Source organism: Desmodus rotundus, chromosome 2 (genome assembly GCF_022682495.2).
Source record: "Desmodus rotundus isolate HL8 chromosome 2, HLdesRot8A.1, whole genome shotgun sequence".
In the NCBI taxonomy this organism is placed as follows: Eukaryota; Metazoa; Chordata; class Mammalia; order Chiroptera; family Phyllostomidae; genus Desmodus; species Desmodus rotundus.
Window position 1 is genome coordinate 117,154,092 of NC_071388.1, and position 21,901 is coordinate 117,175,992.

Sequence of the window (21,901 nt, forward strand, 5' to 3'; positions counted from 1 at the left end):
AGAAATACGAAGGATTGTAAGAAATTACTACAAAGAACTGTATGCCAAGAAATTTGAAAACCTAGCTGAAATGGACACATTTCTAGAAAAATATAATCTTCCAAAACTGAATGAAGAAGCTGAAAACCTGAACAGACCAATAACAACAGATGAAATTGAAGCAGTAATCAAAAAACTCCCAACACACTAAAGCCCTGGACCAGACAGTTTCACAGGAGAATTCTACAAAGCATTTAAGAAAGAGCTAACCCCTAACCTTCACAGACTACTTGAAAAAATCCAAGATGGAAGACTCCCAAACTCTTTTTATGAAGCCAGCATCATCCTAATCCCAAAACCAGATAAAGACACAACGAAGAAAGAAAACTTCAGGCCAATATCGCTGATGAACACAGACGCTAAAATTCTCAGCAAAATATTGGCAAACCGCATCCAGCAATACATTAAAGAGATCATACACCATGACCAAGTGGGATTCATCCCAGGGATGCAAGGATGGTACAATATTCGCAAATCAATAAACATAATACATCACATCAACAACAGCAAAGACAAAAACCACATGATCATATCAATAGATGTGGAAAAAGCACTTGATAAGATACAGCACCCATTTCTGATAAAAACACTCAGCAAAGTGGGAATAGAGGGAGCATTCCTCAACATAATAAAGGCCATATATGAGAGACCTACAGCCAACATCATACTCAATGGACAAAAACTTAGAGCTTTCCCACTAAGATCAGGAACAAGACAAGGATGCCCTCTCTTACCACTCCTATTCAACATAGTATTGGAAGTCCTAGCCACAGCAATCAGACAAGAAAAAGCAATAAAAGGCATCCAAATTGGAAAGGAGGAAATGAAACTGTCATTCTTTGCAGATGACATGATAGTGTACATGGAAACTCATATAGACTCCACCAAAAAACTACTCGACCTAATAAGTGAATTTGGCAAAACAGTTGGATACAAAGTCAATACCCAGAAATCAAAGGCATTCCTGTATACCAACAATGAAATAGCAGAAACATAAATCAGGAAGAAAATCCCATTTGATATAGCAACAAGAAAATGAAGTACCTAGGAATAAACCTAACCAAGGAGGTAAAAGACCTGTACTCAGAAAACTACACAACACTGAAGAAAGAAATTAAGGAAGACACAAACAAATGGAAGCATGTACCATGCTCATGGATTGGAAGAATTAACATCATCAAAATGGCCATACTACCGAAAGCAATTTATGGATTCAACACAATCCCTATTAAAGTACCCATGACATATTTCACAGGTATAGAACAAACATTTCAGAAATTCATATGGACCCATAAATGACCCCAAATAGCTGCAGCAATTTTGAGAAAGAACAACAAAGCAGGAGGGATCACAATACCTGATGTCAAACTGTAGTACAAGGTCACTATAATCAAAATTGCCTGGTACTGGCATAGAAACAGGCACACAGACCAATGGAACAGAATAGAGAGCCCAGAAATAAACTCAAGTCTTTACGGTCAATTAATATTTGACAAAGGAGGCAGGAGCATAAAATGGAGCAAAAACAGCCTCTTCAACAGATGGTGTTGGGAGATCTGGACAGCTACGTGCAAAAAAATGAAACTCGATCACCAACTTACACCATACACAAACATAAATTCAAGGTGGATAAAAGACTTAAATATAAGTCATAACACCATAAAAGTCCTAGAGGAAAACATCGGCAGGAAAATCTCAGACATTCCACACAGCAACATCCTCACAGACACGTCCCCTAAAGCAAGGGACATAAAGGAAAGAATAAACAAATGGGACCTCATCAAATTAAAAAGCTTCTGCATGGCTAAAGAAAACAGCACCAAATTACAAAGAGAACCAACAGTATGGGAAAACATATTTGCCAATGATACCTCAGACAAGGGCCTGATCTCCAAAATATATAAAGAACTCACAAAACTCCACTCCAGGAAGACAAACAACCCAATTAAAAAATGGGCAAAGGACTTGAACAGACACTTCTCCAAGGAAGACATACAGAGGGCCCAGAGACATATGAAAAGATGCTCAGCATCACTAGCCATCAGAGAGATGCAAATTAAAACCACAATGAGGTACCATCTCACACCAGTCAGAGTGGCCAACATAAACAAATCCACAAACAAATGTTGGAGAGGATGCGGAGAAAAGGGAACCCTAGTGCACTGTTGGTGGGAATGTAGACTGGTGGGGCCACTGTGGAAAACAATATGGAATTTCCTCAGAAAACTAAAAGTGGAACTGCCCTTTGACCCAGCAATTCTGCTGCTGGGATTATACCCTAAGAACCCTGAAACACCAATCCAAAAGAACCTATGCACCCCAATGTTCATAGCAGCACAGCTGACAATAGCCAAGTACTGGAAGTGCCCATCAGCAAATGAGTGGATCAAAAAACTATGGTACACTTACACAATGGAATCCCACGCAGCAGAGAGAAAGAAGGAGCTTATACCCTTTGCAACAGCATGGATGGAACTGGAGAGCATTATGCTAAGTGAAATAAGCCAGGCGGTGAGGGACAAATACCATATGATCTCACCTTTAACTGGAACATAATCAACAGAAGAAAAAAGCAAACAAAATATAAACAGAGACATTTAAGTTAACAACAATGTAACAATAATCAGAGGGGAGTGGGGAGAGGGAATTATAGAAACTAGTATAAAGGACACATGGACAAAATCAAGGGAGAGGGTGGAGGTTGGGAAGGAGGTGGGTTCAGCTGGGGTTGGGTGGAGGGATGGGGAGAAAAGGCAGACAACTGTAACTGAATAACAATAAAAATTAATAAACAATGATTTCCTACGAAGAGAAGGAAGGAATAGGGGGCAAGAGAAGGATAGAGACTAGATTTCCATTCAATATATTTCTTCTTGCTTTAGAGATTTTACTTTGGAACCATATAAACACATCCCATAATTAGATAATTAATTTTTAAAAATCTACAAATTGAAAATAACATGAAACAAATCAATGTGTGTATATAGTTGATGGCAGAACTACACAGAGAGGAGCTATTCCAAGGGACTTTGAAACAGTAATTTGACTGTATATGTTTTGTAGAATATATCCAAAATGCAAAAAGGAGTATAGAAAGAAAGTAAAAAATTATTTTCAGTAACCATACTGTTGGTGCTAGTAGTGTTCATTTAGATATTCTGAGATTGTTGTTGTGTAATATAAAATAAAACAAATGAGCACTTGTGATATTCTAAGTCTTTCACTGCTGGTATTCTAAAGAACCATCATTTTTGTTAAAGAAGAAAGGCAATACAGATGTAAGGTATAAGACCTTAAGTAAAAACTCTATGATCCTGATTTTGCATTGGAAACACCAGTATTAATTCATATCTTTGTTTTTCTACCTCTGGCTACTGAAGATTTTTACAAAGAAATAGTAATACTAACCCCAGAGCAATGAAACACCCTAGTTCTCAGAGGTGCTTCCTAAGCTAATTTCTCAATAAAAAGAAGCAGTATATTTTGGAGGAATTATAGATTCTAAGTTTGGGGCAGGAATTGTACAAAGCTGGGGCCTTGTCATCTTTATTCACAATAAGGAAGCTCAGTTACTAGGGTCTTGACAGAAAGGCCCAGGACCCAAGCTGAATAGACTCCTACTGGCCCAAAAATTCCTAAATTCCAGTAATTTAGGAATTAAGAAAAATAACTTCAATGGGTTAAAACATCATACATATATAAATCCATGATTTTCAAATAATACCAAAACAAAAGAAGTAAGTGGTCACCACTGGGAGAACTAAATGAACCAACTCATTGTATTAAAAATTTTACAAATAGAGGATTGCCTCCATGCCATGGGGACACACCTGCCCGGACTTACTGTGGCAGCCCAGTCGCGCTGGAAGGATAGGGAATAAAAAAAAAAGTTACAAACAAAGGTAAACTTTATTTGTAAAGGGTTTGTTTTGGCTTTAAACTTTTATTTGTAAAGGGTTTATCAGAGGTTTTTTTGCCTTTCCCATACAGGCTGTACCACAGGTTAACCAAATAGCAGATGAGAAGTTCCTCTTTAAAGAAGTACTCCAGCTAGTAAATAAATAAAGGAATGATAGAATATCATCATTTCAAAAGCACAATGAATTCATGATGCAGGCATTGCTCACTGAAGGCTGCTAATATCACAAAGAAAAGACAACCAGACATGTGCTGCTTATAGAAAGAACATAAAAACACTCAGGCTGCTCAGGCCTACTGATCCAATTTACCACTCCTAGAAAATAAAGACCACCACCTTAGGAATGCAGTCAGTAAAATGCAGACTGTGGAAAACTGTAGCACTCATGACCTGGTTTGTTCATCAAATAAATTGCAAGTAACAAGAAAAATGATGTAGAAGGAAGTAACAGATGAAAAGATTTAGGAGACATATAAACCAATCAAAATGTGGGAACCACATCTGAATTATGACTTTACATACAATGTAAAAACAAAAACAAAACTCATTATATGTCTGATATGATCCAGGGATTTGACTTCTGGGCATATATCCAAGAAAAAGAATCGAGAAAGCAGATTCTCAAAGAGGTATTTACATATCCATGTGCATAGCAGCATTATTCAGAATAACCAAAAGCTGAAAATAACCCAAATACCCATTGACAGATGAAAGGATAAACAAAATGTGGTCTATACATACACAGTGAAGTATTTTTTAGCCTTAAAAGAAAATAAATTCTGACACATGCTAGACCATGGATGAATCTCAAGGATATTATGCTAAGTGAAATAAGCCAATTACAAAAAGATGTATATATAATTCCATTTATATGAATTATCTAGAGTAGTCAAATTCATAACAACAGAAAGAATGGTGGGTGCCAGGAACTGGGAGGAGAGGGAAATGGAGTGTTGTTGTCTAAGGGGTAGAGTTTTAGTTTTGCAAGATGCAAAATGTTCTAGAGAGACTGGTTATATAACAGTTTGGTTATACTTAACACTACTGAATAGTAGTATTAAAAACTGTTAAGATGGTAAGTTTTCTGTTATGTATTTTACTATAATTAAAAATAAAAAATCCAGTATGTGTGAATACAGATATAAAAACCTCCAGAAAATACTAGCAAATCAAATGAAGCAACATAGTAAAAGATTTATACACCATCTCCAAGATTTATCCCAGAAATTCAAGGTTAGTTTAATATTCAATCAATGTAATATATTACATTAATAGAATAAAAGACAAAAGCCACATGATCATTTCAATAGACACAGAAAAAGCACTTGAGAAAACACTCAACAGACTTGTAACAGAGGAAACTTCCTCAACTTGAAAAAGAGCATTTATTAAAAAAACCCGTGGCTAACATGACACTTAGTGGTGAAAAACTGCAAACTGTCTTTCTAAGGTTAGAAATACCTTATCTAATATTTTATTTAACATGTACCAGAGGTTAAAGCAGGACACTTAGGCAAGGAGAAAAAAAAAGAAAAAAAAAAGATAAAAAGAAAAGAAAGGCACCGTAATTGGAAAGAAAGAAGTAAAGTATCTCTACTTGAAGATGACATGATCTTGTATATAGAGAATCCTAAGGAATCCACTCACACACAAAAAACTATTAGAGTTAATAAATAATTTCAGCAAAGTTGCAGAATATATGACCAATATACAAAATCAATTTTATTTTTATGCTCAAGCAATGAATAGTCCCTAAAATAAAATAATAAAACAATTTCACTTACAATAGCACCAAAAAGACTAAAATGCATAAGAATAAATTTAGCAGAAGTGCAAGGCTTACACACTGAAAATTATAAAACATAATTGAAAGAAATTTAAATTAAAAGACATTTAAAAATGGAAAGACATTTTGTGTTCATGACTTGGAAGATGGAAAATCATTAAGATGGAAACACTCCCCAAGATGAGCTACAGATTTAATGTAATCCCTTTCCTGTTTTGGGGGGGGTGTTTTGCAGAAAAAATAAAACTAATTCTAAAATTCATTTGGAAATTCAAGGGACCCAGAATGGCCAAAACAGTCCTAAACAAAAAGAGTTGGGATATTCACAACCTGATTTCTAGTTTTATTACAAAGCTACAGTAGTCAAGACAGTGTGGTACTAGCAGTAGATTATACATATGAATCAGTGGAATAGGGTTGAAAGTCCAGAAAGAAACCCTTATATTTTTGGCAACTGACTTTTGATAAGGGACCTAGAGACAAATAATGGGAAAAGAATAATCTTCAAAAAATGTGGCCAGGACAACTGAATATGCACATACAGAAGAATAAAGCCTAGAACCCTACACCAATCCATATGCAAAAACTGACTTGCAATGGATCACACATCTATATGTCAGAGCTAAGCTATAAAACTCTTGGAAGAAAATAAGAAGAATAAATCTTTGTGACACTTAGTTAAGCAATGATTTCTGAAATATGACACCAAACACATATGTGATTTAAAAAAAAAAAAGTGCCCTGTATCAAAATTAAAAACCTTGGTGCTTTAAATGACATAATCAAGAAAGTGAAAAACAGCATGGAAGAAAACATTTGCAAATGGCATATCTATAAGAGATTTGTATCCAGAAAATATAAAGATCTCTTTTTTAAAAAAGAATTCTCACCTGAGAACATTTTTTCATTGCTTTTAAAGAGAGAGGAGGGGTTGAGGGAGGGTGAGAGAGGAGGAGAGACAGAGCGAGAGAGAAAACATTAATGTGAAAGAGAAACATCAATTGGTTGCCTTCTCAAATGCACCCTTACTGGGATCAAACCTGCAACTTGGGTATGTGCCCTGACTGGGGCTTGAACCTGCAACCCTTTGGTGTAAGGGATGACACCCCAACCAACTGAGCCACACTGGCTGGAGCAGAAAATATAAAGAACTCTTACAACTCGACAACAAAATGACCAAAACACAAGTTGAGAATGGGCACAAGATTTGAATAGATAGTTCACCAAAGAAGATGTATGAATAAATAGACAATAAGCACATAAAAATATACACGGTATCATTAGTTATCAGGGAAATGCAAGTCAAAACCACACTGAGATGACTACTTTATATTAAGTAAAATGGCTAAAATAAAAAAGAGACAATAAGAAGTGTTGATGATATGTGGAGGAAAATGGAACCCTCGTACACTGCCAATGGGATTGCAAAGTGGTGCAAACAGTTTGAAAGTTCCTCAAAAGTTTAAAAAGAGTTACCATATGACCCAGCAATTCAACTTCTGGATATATACAGAAGGGAAATGAAGACATGTTGACACAAAAACATACACAAATGTTTATAGCACCATTATTCATAACAGACAAAAAGTGGGAACAATCCAAATGTCTACCAACAGATGATGAATGGGTAAACAATTTAATGTGGTATGTTCATGCAATAGAATATTCTTTAGCCAAAAAAAAGGAATGAAGTACTGACAAAGGCCACAGAATGGATTAACCTTTAAATATTATGCTAATTTAAAAAAGCCAATGACAAAAAACCAATGAAATGAATTATATGATTTCATTCATATGAAACAATATGGCAAATGTTGTTGGGTCTGAGGACTCAACATAGTGTTCATTATATTGTCTACTTTTTTGTATGTTTGAAATTTCCAGAATTTAAAGCTAAAAAAAAAGACAGGTAACTTATTAGGTCATACAGGTCAATTCACCTCAGTAACTGTAATGCCACCAACAATGCTAACATTTCACAATAGCTTACTATAAAAAGTTATCTTAATGTTAAATCTAAAATTCCATGATTCCTCTGGTGATCTCTGAGCATTATTCAGGGTCAGTATAGAATATAAGTTAGCAGCTTAATTTCTGTGGTTTTTGTTGTTGTTACAATTAAAGTTCTTATGTAAAAAAGAAAGGCATTTCACCACAGCTATTTCACTGAAAGCAGGTCTATCAAGAGTCTTCAGTTCAGGGATACGATCATTCTCAGAATTCCACTTGACTAAGTAATACAGGGCAAGTTCCTCCGTGACTGTTTAAGCACTCAAGAATTAATATGCTAGGTAATAAACATTTTCTGTAAAAGACTACCTAGTGGGAAAGCAGCCAGAAATATTATAGAAACAAAGGAGCATAGCTGTATTCCAATATGACTTTATTTACAAAAACAAGTGACAGGCCAGATTTAGCTCACAGGCAGTATCTGACAAACCCCTGTGTTAGGGGTTATGAGCTCCTTGCATATATTAAAAAGCTCTAAATAAACACTGACAACAAGAATCATCATGTTGAGAACACACGTGTCTGCATGAAGTACAGTACTTACAGGTGTTTGGATCATCATGGCTCGTTGATCTCTCATTGTTCTGACAATGTCTAGTGGATAAACTGGTTGATTGCATTCAATGAGACACATGGCTGTTTCCATAGTAATAAGAACCCCAGTTCTTCCAATCCCAGCACTAAAAAGACAAATATGGGGCAAGGTCTTACTGATACTATTCCATTAAACTTCTGTGGACTTGTGCAGAAAATTAAAGTATTGAATCATATGTGTTCACCATTCTTGCCATTTTGCCTTTCAAATATTTGGTCTATAATCTGTTTTTGATGATTTGAAAGTTTGCTGTTAATAGGTGTTTGGAGGTTTAAAGATAAAGAGATACTTCAATACATCCTTTAAATAATCATTTAATAATGGAGGTGGCCAGGATAGGGAGAAAATACTTTGTCTCCTACTCTCTTGGTTGGTAGCACTGAAGGCTTAGGGTCACTATACCTGGCCCTTTAAGGACAGAAGAGAGCATGAGTCTGAAAGGAAGGAAGGGTAGTTTATCATTACTTACCTGAAGCTCCTGAAAGTGGCTTATCCTGTGATGGTATTGGGCAGGGCCATTTCAAGAAAGGTGAGATTACTCACCAAATGTCCTGAGAGGGACCACAGGCCAGGAAGGAGTACCTTGCTGGGAGGTAGAAATCTAAACCTTAGGTTGCAGCTCCTGCCTACATTATTGTTTTTCATCAAGTCTAAAATACTATCCATTGTAAGACAAATCCCAATTGCAGATATGTTAAACTATGAAAAAGACAAACTTCTAACTATCAGTGCAATAAAGTACTGTTTTCGCTTCTTATGATAATCTTTCTGCCAATCATACTGGACCATACCCTTTGCCTTCTACCTTCAGAGCAAAGCTCTGAGTTGTCTCTAATTAAAACAGTTATGACAATCACAACTTAAGGACAAAATACATATTCCCTTTAAAAAAATGTCAGCTATTCAATCATAAAAGATAGAAAATAGAATACCTGCAATGAACGACAATAGGTTCTTCCTTGCCAGCCCTCTTACTTCGTACATGACAAACGAAGTCCAGAAAGTCACTTGAATCATCAGGGACCCCATGGTCAGGCCAGGCTATGTACTGGATCTGAGTGAGTTGACGACTCTCGTTTTTCTACATGTAAATGAAAAATTATGCACCTTGATTTAGGAATTATTAAAATATATATTCATGTCATTTTAATTTTAGAAGGAAAGCAAAAGAAACTACTCCCACTACCTCCCCCCAAAATAATGTATATACTCAATAAAACCCAAAATTCAACAAAAAAGAAAGAAACCACTTTAAAGAAATAGTTGTGTAACAGAATAACAACAAAAAGGAAACAATTGTATCCACTTTAGGTATGTACTACTTGGATCATTTCTACATTTGTATTTTTTAAAATGATAATCAAGTAAACAGGCAAAAACAAGTTTCAAGAAAATTAAACAACTGGTGGGTGAACAAATATGGTTAAAGTAAAAGATATTTTTTATGAACACAGTTGGGCTAATACTAAAAAACAAGTGAAATCATGGAAATCAGGAAAATCAAATCTCAAAATAAATGTGGATTACAAACTGAAGATCATAAAAACATGAAAATCAAATCAGGCCTTAGTTATTTTTTGGGAGCCAGAAGTTGATATAAGAGAAAGAGATTTTGGATTTATACATCTCAACTCTTGTCAGATAAGGCATTTAATATTTCAGAGCCTCACTTTCTTCAGCTGAAAATGAAACAACATCTATACCTCAAAAGGGAAAGGATTCTATGAGAGAATCTGCAAATCTCCCAATTTAGCTGTTTGGAATCTTATGATCAATGATCAGTAGCCATAAGTCATTCAACACTAAGAAATCTGGTTATTGTCATTTCCATTAAAGGGCATTTCCAGAAAAGATCATGAAAGAAAGAAGTAATTAAAAAATGGACCTACAATTAGCCAAAGAACATATATGCATAACTCACAGACACAGACAACAAGTGTGGTGATGGCCAGAGGGAAGTAGGGTGAGGGTTAGACGGAAGTTGGGGGGATATGGGGACATCTGTAATAGTGTCAACAATAAAAAAAATAATTAAAAGGGACCAATAAAAGAAGAATTCCTAAAGATACCTCAGTATAATTTAGTAACTAATTTTTCAGAATTCTGTAATTGTGTAAAATGAATTAAAGGTATCTAATATAGACTACCTTTGATTATGACTAACAAAGTAATTTAATGATATCAATAACCTATGAAAATGGGTAATGTAAAATAATATTTTAATCAGTTTTGAGATAGTGTTTGTCTGTATTTCCATCTAAGTATGTATGTAGTCTGAATGTAGTATGTATGAGTCACTACATACATATGTATGTAGTTATGTGTACATGATAGCAAATGAATTTTCCCAATTATATTTGGGTCTCACTTTAGAAATTAACTTGTGTCTTAGCACAATTCTGAGGTATTCAGGATTTGCAAAGAAAAGCCACTACAGTATATAAAACTGCTGTGGATAATCTATAGGTGGAGTATAATAAAGAGACTATGCTGAAGATATAAATATACTTTATGTAACCATATACATCCTGTCTTGTCATACTTACTTGAGAAAATTAAGAAATATCTTATTGACTTGCCTATTACATTAGACCATGAGCTATACAGTATACGTCCCTCAACACTAAATTCATTCTGAAGGAATCTCTAGGCCATAAGATTTCAAAACTATCTAATTTTTAATTTCTTGTAAGTTTAGCTTTATTCAATGCCAGATTCCTTTAATATAAATCAGCACAACTTCTAGCTCCTTCCCTTTGGGTCAGTAAGGCTCCATCTTGGTGGGCTGCTTTAATCATACTCGGGGGGTAGGTGGGTGGGAGAAGAATGGAGTTATTATTTCCAAAGGCTTAAACATTTGATAGGATAGGCCTGAGTCTTCACAGTTTGTGTTGTTTGCACTTCTCGAACAATTGCTTCTTTCTTCTTACAGCCCCTTCAACACCAAAGGTTGAGTGGCATTGGAGTATCAAGTTGAAGGCAATAAAAGTGGATGCACTGTCTCTAGCAGACTGACATGACTGACAGCATGCCACCATCCACACACGTGTTCCCATTGGGTTATTAAGCCATCATTCATTAATCAGTGTCCATTTCTGGGTCTGGATTTGGAAGCCAAGGAGAGTGACTCAGGAGGCAGTTAAGAAGACTAGAAATTAGAAAACTATAATCTGTCTGCTGTGCAAGGATCCTGCCTATGATCTTTCCTCCTTAATACTGAGGAGACTGACATTTCTCTCCTCTACTCTTTTAAAAAGGGGCATTTAATTCATTTTACACAGTTACAGGATTCTGAAAAATTAATGGTATTCCCCAGTTATCAAGAATTTGATAACTTACAGTTAATTGTTCTTTCCATTCCCACAGATGTACTAAAATACTTTATTGATATTATTTGGAGAAAAAAAAATCTTTCTAACCAAAAACATCCCTGGTGTAATTTTTATAAGCATACATAGTTTTAGGAGTATAGTATTTATTTACTAGATTCTTTTTGCACTGACCACTCATATTTAACTATAGAAACTGGAAATACATTTATTATAGAAAGGAAATATACTTCATGAGATTCCAAAGCATCCCAATGAAGCAAATAGTTCAGTCATTTAAAATAATATTTTCTAGCAATCAGAACTCAGACTAAAAACATTTTCAGCTTTCAAAGCCTTCACCTTGAACATAACAATTCTAATAAACAGATGGATGTCTTGCCTTCCTACCTCTTGGTTAAATAGTGTCATCTTCCTGAAGATATATGCAGTGTTTCCTTCTTCTGAGTGGCAAGTGACTTGGTAGCATCCATAGGATAAACTTCCTGTGGGTTCTGGCCAATATTGGTGACACTTCACCTAAAATCAATAGATTTAAAAAATATATATTAAAACTTATAATATTTTAATATAATATTCAAACTTACAGAAAAGTTACAAAAAAATTTAATAAACTCTCATATGTTTCACCTAGATCTGTCAACTACTAACATTTCTTTTTTATTTTTTTCTCTTAGTAATTTGTTTGGATATATTTTGAAACTGTAAATATCCTGTCTTACAACAAGCTTTCACCCAATGTTTTACCATTTGTGATGAATTCTTGCCTAAATCAATTATGACTATAAGGATGGCAAAAATGCCAAACACAATCCATTAATTTTCACAAAATTGAAAAAAATAGCTTTATTAACATATAATTCACACACCATATAATTTACCCATTTAAAGTACACAATTCAGCTTCTGATCGAGATGGTGGTATAGGTAAATGCTATACTTACCTCCTTATACAACCACATCAAAATGACAACTGATCTATGGAACAACCATCATTCAGAACTTCCTGAAGTCTGGCTTAACAAAAATCCTATAACAAAGGATATATAGAAGAAGCCAGGTCCAGACTGGTATGAGGGGCAGAGACACAGAATAGGTTGATCCCATACCCACGTGTAGCGGTTAAAAATCAGAAGGGATTACCTGGGCTGTGGAGGAGTACCCTGAGGAGTGAGGGGTCCCAGCCAGCCCACCAGGCCTCCAGACATGTGTTCTGGTACCAGGAAGAGAAGTCCCTATAACTTCTGCCTATGAAAGCCAGTGGTTGAGTAAGATGGAGGGCTTCTGGAGTCGCAGGAATTTATTTTTATTTTTATTTATTTTATAGAGAGAATAGAAGGAAGCAGGGGTGAGAGAGAGAGAGAGAGAGAGAGAGAGAGAGAGAGACTGATTTGTTGTTCCACTTATTTGTACATTCATTGGTTGGTTCTTGTATGTGTCCTGACTTGAGATCAAACCCTCAACCTTGATGTATCAGGATGACACTCTAACCAACTGAGCTACATGGCAAGCAGCTCCACGCATTCCTTTTAAAGGGCCCACATAGGGATCTACTGACTCACAGCAGCTTAAAAGGCACCAGGGACATATGGGGAGGAATGGAATTGTCCAGTGAGAGCTGGAAGGACAGCTTTCTCCCAAACAGAAGTGTTAACAGAGGCCATCATTCCTTTGCTGAGCCCTCCCCCAAGAGAGCCAGGTGGTGGGTGCCATATTTGAGTCTCCATCAACCTGGCTCACACTGTTTGCCCTGCCCTGGTGATTGCCTGAGACCCTGCCCCACCCATCTTGTGGGCCCACCCAATCTCTTTCCAGTGGCTTCGACATACAAACAGCCTTTCTTGGCTCAGGCTGCAAACTTTCCTAAAATCACTCAAACAAGCATCATCTGGCCTCAGTAAGCCCTGTAGCTTTTGCTACATGGCCCTAGGCCCAGTACTAGTGGCATGCTTGGTTACCAGCTTGACCTCTCCTGGCACCTCCAGACCCAGGTCAAGTAGCATTCATCTGCAGATCACTTTGTGCTCTGGCCTGGTAACCTCAGGCAGGGCACCTAGTGAATAGCTTCAGAACATGCCAAAGCATCACCCAACCACCACTACAACTAACACACTAAAAGGGGAAATTCAGCAGGCACCAGAGACCCACTGATGCCAGCCTTGCTCTGTACAGTTTGCCCCTGCATAGCAGATTCTCCACAGTGGTTGTGATGAGTCCTTGCAGCTGACTAGCCTGGGGGGTGAATACCTCAAACTGACGTACCAATAGCAATCAAGGCTCAACTACCACAGAAGGGTGCACACAACCCACATGGGGGATGCAATGCCCAGCTTGAGCAGACAGGCTGAGCCACTGGAACCTGTAAGACACTACATACGCCAACTCTACCAAGACAGGGAACGTAGGAGCTCCACCTAATACACAGAAACAAACACAGGGAGGCAGCCAAAATGAGGATACAGAGACATGTCCCAAATAAAAGAACAGGACAATACCCCAGAAAAAGAACTGAACAAAATAGAGACAGACATAGTAGATGCAGAGTTCAAAACACTGGTTATAAGGATGCTCACTGATCTCAGTGAGAACTTCAACAAAGAGATAGGAAACATAAAAATGGGGATAGAAAACCTAAAAAAGAACCAGTAAGAAGTGAATACTACAATATCTGAAATGAAGAATACATCATAGTGAATTGACTAGAGTTAGACAAAGCAGAGGATCAAATCAGCAATTTGGCAGATAAGGAAGCAGAAAACACCCAGTCAGAACAGCAAAAAGAAAAAAAAAGTCCCCCAAATGAGGACAGTATAAGAAGCCTCTAGGACAACTTCAAGTGTACTAACATATGCATCATGGGGCTGTAGAAAGTAGAGAGAGAGCAAGAACCTGAAAACCTATTTGAGGAAAACCAAGATGGCGGCAGAGTAGCTGGCAGCTCTGTCCACTTGCTCACAGACCCGTACCCGACTTGCAGTCAAAACACAGAGCAGAGAGTGAGTGAGAACATCTGTGAGTGAGTGCTATGTAGAAAAAAGAGCATGGGGAGGGCAAGAACCAGGCTGTGTGCAGGGCACTGGGGGCCAGTGGCCCAGGCTTTCTAAGTGGAGCCTCCATGGCTGCCCAGCCCAGAAGTCCTGGCCGAACAGAGTTGGGGTGGCTGTGGAGTTGGCTCAGGAGCCATGGGCTCCAGAAACAGCGTCATGGGAGCAGGCCTGCCAAAGGCTGAAGATCTCTGGAGGCAGTGGGGTCAGGACTCCACCACTACCCTGTGTTACAGTATAGCTGCAAGGTTCTTCCCAATGCCATCTGGGAAAGATCCAGAGAGAAACTTATCTAAAACTGTCTGAGGCCATGAAAGGTGCTAGCCAGCCTTGACCACGAGAGACCCTGTGGTTTTGGGGGAGGGCAAACGTACGGAGAACAGGCCCCCCAGGGACTGGTGCTACAGGGTGGGGCCTCACAGAAACTTGACAGGGACCTGGGGCTCACATGCCTATGTACATGGGTGCAGTAGATCTGCTAAGCAAAAAATCAGAAGGATTTAGTACACCGAAGGAATGGTAGGACCCAACACAGCTTGGCTGCCAAGCAGAGAGCTGTTCAGAGTGGAGAATTCGGGCCAAACCTCCTGTGAGGGAGCAGCAGGCTTGGGCCTGGAAGGCAGGAGCTGAATGCCTGAGATTTGCTGCAGCAAGCCAGATCCTCTCACAGACAGGTGAGTCCAACCTCACCTGTAGGATTACAGGCTCTGCACATCAGCAAGTCCAGGCTCAGGATTCTCCTGCTGGGTACATTTCCACAGGGGAAAGAAGAAAAAGCTCTGAAAGGGCCCTTTGACAGATACTATGAGCTACACAGTACCCTGTGCCCTGATCCACTAAACTCAGAAGAGCAGAGAGAATAGAGACAGGGCAACAAAGTGCTACCTTCTCTCCTGCATAGCTTTTTTAAAAAAAAATATATTTATTGATTATGCTCTTACAGTTGTCCCATTTACCCCCCCTTACTCCACTCCATCCTGCCCACCCCCTCCCTCCCACATTCCTCCCCTATAGTTCATGTCCATGGGTCATACTTTAAGTTCTTTGGCTTCTACATTCCCTACACTATTTTTACCCTCCTCCTGTCTATTTTCCACTTATCATTTATGCTACTTATTCTCTGTACTTTCCCCCTCTCTCCCCCTCCCAATCCCCTATTGATAACCCTCCATGTGATCTCCATTTCTGTGGTTCTGTTCCTGTTCTAGTTGTTTGCTTAGTTTGCTTTTGTTTTGGTTTTAGGTGTGGTTGTTAATAACTGTGAGTTTGCTGTCATTTTTACTGTTCCTATTTTTTTTCCTCTTTTTCTTAGATAACTCCCTTTAACATTTCATATAATAAGGGCTTGGTGATGATGAACTCCTTTAACTTGACCTTATCTGAGAAGCACTTTATCTGCCCTTTCATTCTAAATGATAGCTTTGCTGGATAGAGCAATCTTGGATGTAGGTCCTTGACTTTCATGACTTCAAATACTTCTTTTCCAGCCCCTTCTTGCCTGTAAGGTCTCTTTGGAGAAATCAGCGGGCAGTTTTATGGGAAGTCCTTTGTAGGTAACTGTGTTCTTTTCTCTTGCTGCTTCTAAGACTCTCTCCTGTTTCATCTTGGGGAATGTGATGATGTGCCTTGGTGTGTTCCTCCTTGGGTCCAGCTTCTTTGGGACTCTCTGAACTTCCTGGACTTCCTGGAAGTCTATTTCCTTTGCCAGACTGGGGAAGTTCTCCTTCATTATTTGTTCAAATAAGTTTTCCATTTTTTGTTCTTCCTCTTCTCCTTCTGGCACCCCTATAATTCGGATGTTGGAACGTTTCAAGATGTCCTGGAGGTTCCTAAGCCTCTCCTCATTTTTCCAAATTCTTGTTTCTTCATTCTTTTCTGGTTGGATGTTTCTTTCTTCCTTCTGGTCCTCACCGTTGATTTGAGTCCCAGTTTCTTTCGCCTCACTGTTGGTTCCCTGTACATTTTCCTTTGTCTCTCTTAGCATAGCCTTCATTTTTTCATCTAGTTTTCGACCAAATTCAACCAATTCTGTGAGCTTCTTGATTACCAGTGTTTTGAACTGTGCATCTGATAGGTTGGCTATCTGTTTGCTGCTTAGTTGAATTATCTCTGGAGCTTTGAAGTGTTCTGTCATTTGGGACATTTTTTTTGGTCTTGGTGCTCCTGTTATGTAAAGGGGTAGAGCTTTAGGTGTTCCCCGGGGTGGGGTAATGCTGGTCGCTGCACTGTGACACTGTACGTGGGGGAGGGGCCGAGAGGGAGTCATGGCGCCCGCTCCACTCTCCACTGGATTTCAGTCACTCCCTGTGCTACCCACAATCAAACTGGGCCCCTCTGGTGCTGGTTCCCGAGTGGGTGGGCTTGTGCACACTCTAGGACCCTGTGGGTCTCTCCAACGACCTCTCCTGTGAGGCTGGGAGTCTCTCATGCTGCCGCCCCAACCCCCATGGGCGTTTTCAATCAGAGGTTTGAGGCTTTGTTTCCCCCTGCTGGAGCCCTGGGTTATGCAGTCTGCTTTGCTCCCTGCCGTGTGTCCAGTTTATCTGTGCGCGAATGTAGGGCCACAGGGTCTGCTAGTGGTTGGACTGCCTGACCCATTGGTACCTACCACACTCCGCCCGTCTTGGTCCTGCCACAGCAACGCGAGTCCTGTCCGCCCCAGCTGCCTGGTCTCCACCCCTCCTACCGGTCTGGATGAATGTTTATTTTTTATCTCCTTGGTGTCGGACTTCCTTGTCATTCGATTTTCTGTCAGTTGTGGTTGTGCGAGGAGGCGCAGCGTGTCTACCTATGCCGCCATCTTGGTTGTCCTCGTGCATAGCTTTTTCACATTAATTTCTTATCCTTCAAGTTTGGGCCTAATATGTCACTAGGATTTATATTATACTTTATTTCAAATCTCGTATTTTGCTCTTCCCTTCTTTTACTCCATTTTCCCTTCTTCCTTCCTCCTATTTTTGTTTTCAATTCTATTTTCTCCCTTGCTATGACTTGTTTCTATTTCACACTCTCACTATTTCTCCCCCCTCCAAAGTCTCAAAACCATTTGTGATTGTCATCAGTCATCTCACATTCTTTTTCCTGTTCTTACAATACCCTTATCTTTTCTCCACCTTTATCAATCTTTGCTTGTTGATTGTGGGTAGGTGGTGGTTGTTGTATTACCTCAATCTTATTTCCAAATAGTCATTATTTTTGTATTTCAAATCTCAAATTTTACCATTCCCCTCTCCTACTCCATTTTGCCTTCCTCCTGCTTTGTTTTTTTTTTTTTGGTTTTGTTTTAAATGTTAATTTTTTCCTGTCTTAGCCTAGTTTTCATTCCTCACTCTTAGTATTCCTTCTCCCTCTATCCTCTCAAAATAACTTCTCCTTACTCCATACACCCGTTAAGCTTTTCTTTCTTTTTTCCCCTCTTACTCCCATCCCACCCATATAAATCTTAGCTCCTTTGTAGTTGATATACCTGTGGTGGATCTTTTTCTCCAATTATGTCCCTTTTATTTTATATATATTTGTGTTTTTCTCCCTCCCTCCCTCCCCCACCTCTCTATATATTTAAAATTTTGGTTTAAACCTAAAACCTGATACTATACACTTCCCTTCTCTTACTCCATTCCATTTTCCCTCCTCAGTTTTTTAATTACAATGCAAATTTTATTTCCTTTCTCTCTTCGCATTGTCTATATTCCCTACTCTTATTATTGCTCTCCCCTCTTCTCTCACAAAATCACTTTTCTTTGTTAGTCATTTCATATTCATTTTTCCTTTCTTACAAGAGTCTTAATCTCTTACACCTCTATTAGTGTTGGCTCATTTGAAGTTGATAGTGTGGTTGTGGGTAGGGGTTATTTTTGCGGGTGTGGTTTGTTTCCTAGGCTGTTTGGCATTGTTTTGGCAGCACCTGTACACAGTATACAAGATGTGGTGGGCAGAATGACTCTCAGTCACCCAGCTGGAGGGAAGGACCCACCAAAGAATGACCCAATAACAACCAAAACACAATTACTACCAGTGAGTTCACATAAATGGAATAAAGGGCTGCCCAAGAACATCTGCTCAGGAGATCAAGGAGACTGCACAACTGAGTTCCACAGGTCTCCCACCACAGAAGGTTACACCACGAAGACAGGAAAGTCAAAGCAGATCAATCTAATATGTAGAAACAAGAATAGTCAACTAAAATGGGGAGATAAAGAAACAACCCCCAGTCGAAAGGAAAGGAGGAATCCCCCAAAAGACTGCTAAATAAAATTGAGGCAAGGAAACTATCAGACATAGAGTTCAAAATAATGTTTATAAGGATGCTCGAGGAGCTCAGTGAGAACTACAAAAAACTCCAGGGGAGCTATAAGGAACTTACTGTGAACTACACCAGAATGAAACAGGACACAGAAACTGTTAGTAAGAGCCAGGAAGAAATGAAAAATAAATTATGTGAAATAAAGAACACAGTAGAAGGAATTAAAATCAAATTAGATGACGCACAGGATTGAATCAGTGAGCTGGAGGACTAGGTAGAAAAAAATTCCCAGACAGAGCAACAAATGCGAAAGACACAAAAAGAACGAAGAGGGGTTAAGTATGCTGCAGGACAAAATGAAACTTAATAATATCTGTATAATAGGGATATCAGAGAGAGAAAAGGAGAAGCAAGGGATAGAAAACCTGCTTGAAAAAGTAATAACAGAAAACGTCCCTAACTTTATGAGAGAAAAAGTCACGCAAATCCAGGATATCCACAGGGTCCCAATCAAGATGAATGCAAAGAGTCCCCATTCCAAGACACATCATAATTAAAATGGCAAAATTCAAAGACAAAGAGAGAATCTTGATGGCAGCAGGGGAGAAACAGGCTAACATACAAGGAGCTCTGATAAGGCTAGCTGCTGACTTCTTAACAGAAACATTACAAGCCAGAAGGGAATGGCAAGAAACATTCCAAGTAATGAAAAGCAAAGGTCTGCAACTAAGACTACACTACCCAGCAAGGCTACCATTTAAAATGGAAGGTGAAAAAAGGAGTTTCCCAGACATGAGAAGGCTAAGAGAATACACCTCTGTCAAACCAGCACTACAAAACATGCTAAAGGGACTGCATTAGGAAGATGAAGAAAGAGAATAAGAGGAACGAGGAACAAAGGAAAAAATGGCAATGAATGAGTACCTACCAATAATAAACTTAAATGTAAGTGAATTAAATGCTCCAATCAAAAGATACAGGGTAGCTGAATGGATAAGAAAACATGACCCACATATATGCTGTCTATGAGACACCCATCTTGAAACGAAAGACCTACACAGACTGAAAGTGAAGGGCTGGAAACAAATATTCCAAGCAAATGGACAGGAAAAAAAAAATCTGGGGTAGCAATGGTTATATCGGACAAAATAGATTTCAAAACAAAAGCCATAACAAGAGACAGAGAAGGACACTCCATACAACTCAAGGGAAGAATCCATCAAGAAGATACAATCATTGTAAACATGTATGTACCCAATATACGAGCACCCAAATATACAAGAAAATCTTGGAGGACTTCAAGAAAGAGATAAGACAGCAACACACTTACAGTAGGGGATTTTAACACCCCACTGTCAAAAACAGATGAATCTTTCAAAGAATCAACAAGGATATTGTGGCACTGAATAACACTCTAGATCAAATGGACTTAACTGACATATATAGAACCTGTCACCGCAAGGAAGCAAAATATACATTGTTTTCAAAAGCACATGGAACACTGAAGGCAGGACACAAAACAAGCCTCAACAAATTCAAGGAAATTGAAATAATATCAAACATATTCTTGGACCAAGAAAGCTTGAAACTATAGAAACCGACTTCAAGGAAAAAACTCAAAAAACATTCAAATTCATGGAGACTGAACAGCATGCTATTAAACAATGAATGGGTTAATAATGAGATAAAAGAAGAAATCAAAAAGTTTCTGAAAACAAATGAAAATGAACACAAAACAGTCCAAAACCTATGGGACACAGCAAAGGCAGTCCTGAGAGGGAAGTTCATAGCAATACAGGCCTATCTAAAAAAGACAGAAAAATTTCAAATAAACAACCTAACCCTACAAGAACTAGAGGAACAACAACAAACAAAGCTCAGACTGAGTATAAGGAAGGAAATAATCAAGACCAGAGCAGTATTAAATGACAGAGAGACTAAACAACTCAAAGGATCAATATATCCTGAGCTGGTTTTTTGAAAATTCAACAAAATCAGCAATCCTTTAACCAGACTCATCAAGAAAAAAAGAGAAACCAGATAAATAAAATCAGAAATAAAAGAGAAATTACAACTGATAAAACAGAAATACAAAGGATTATTAAGAAATTACTATGAACAACTATATGCCAAGTAATTTCATAACCTGAGCAAAATGGACAAATTCTAGAAAAATATAATCTTCCAAAACTGAATCAAGAATAAGCAGAAAGCTTGAATAGACTGATGACAGCTAGTGAAATTGAAGCAGTTATCAAAATACTGAACACAAAAGCCCTGCACTGGACAGCTTCATAGGAGAATTTTACCAAACATTAGGGAGAGCTAACTCCTATTCTTCTCAAAATATTCCAAAAAATTCAGAAGAGACTCAAGAAGAGAAAAGAGTCCCAAACTGTTTTTATGAAGCCAGTATTATCCTAATTCCAAAACCAGATAAAAACACAACAAAGAAAGAAAACTACAGGACAATACCACTGATGAACATAGACGCTAAAATCCTCAACAAAATAATTGGCAAATCGGATCCAGCAATACATTAAAAAGATCATACACCATGATCAAGTGGAATTCATTCCAGGGTGCAAGGATTGTAGAATATTTGCCAATCAATAAACATAATATATCACATAAACAGAAAGACAAAAATCACATGATCATATCAATAGATGCTGAAAAAGCATTTGACAAGGTACAGTACCAATTTAAAATAAAAATATTCAGCAAAGTGGGAGTAGAGGGAGCATACCTCAGCATAATAAAGGCCTTATATGAGAAAGCTACAGCCAATATGATATTCAAAAGGGCAAAAACTAAAAGCTTTCCCCCTAAAATTAGGAACAAGACAAGGGTATCTGCTATCACCACTTTTATTCAACATAGTATTGGAAGTTCTAGCCACAGGGATCAGACAAGAAAAAGAAATAAAAGGCAAC

General features: G+C 38.2%; 1 protein-coding gene across 9 annotated transcripts in view; it reads right to left on the minus strand.

Moving 5' to 3' along the window:
* The window catches only part of PTPN4 (protein tyrosine phosphatase non-receptor type 4), a 249,822-nt gene that overhangs the window by 11,710 nt on the left and 216,211 nt on the right, over positions 1 to 21,901 (minus strand). For all 9 annotated transcript variants that reach the window (XM_071220645.1, XM_053918579.2, XM_053918581.2 and 6 more), the window contains 3 exons: positions 12,069 to 12,197; positions 9,282 to 9,430; positions 8,299 to 8,434 (listed from right to left, as the gene is read on the minus strand). In XM_071220645.1, the coding sequence (XP_071076746.1) occupies positions 8,299 to 8,434; positions 9,282 to 9,430; positions 12,069 to 12,197 (414 nt within the window). The remainder of the gene's footprint in view (positions 1 to 8,298; positions 8,435 to 9,281; positions 9,431 to 12,068; positions 12,198 to 21,901) is intronic.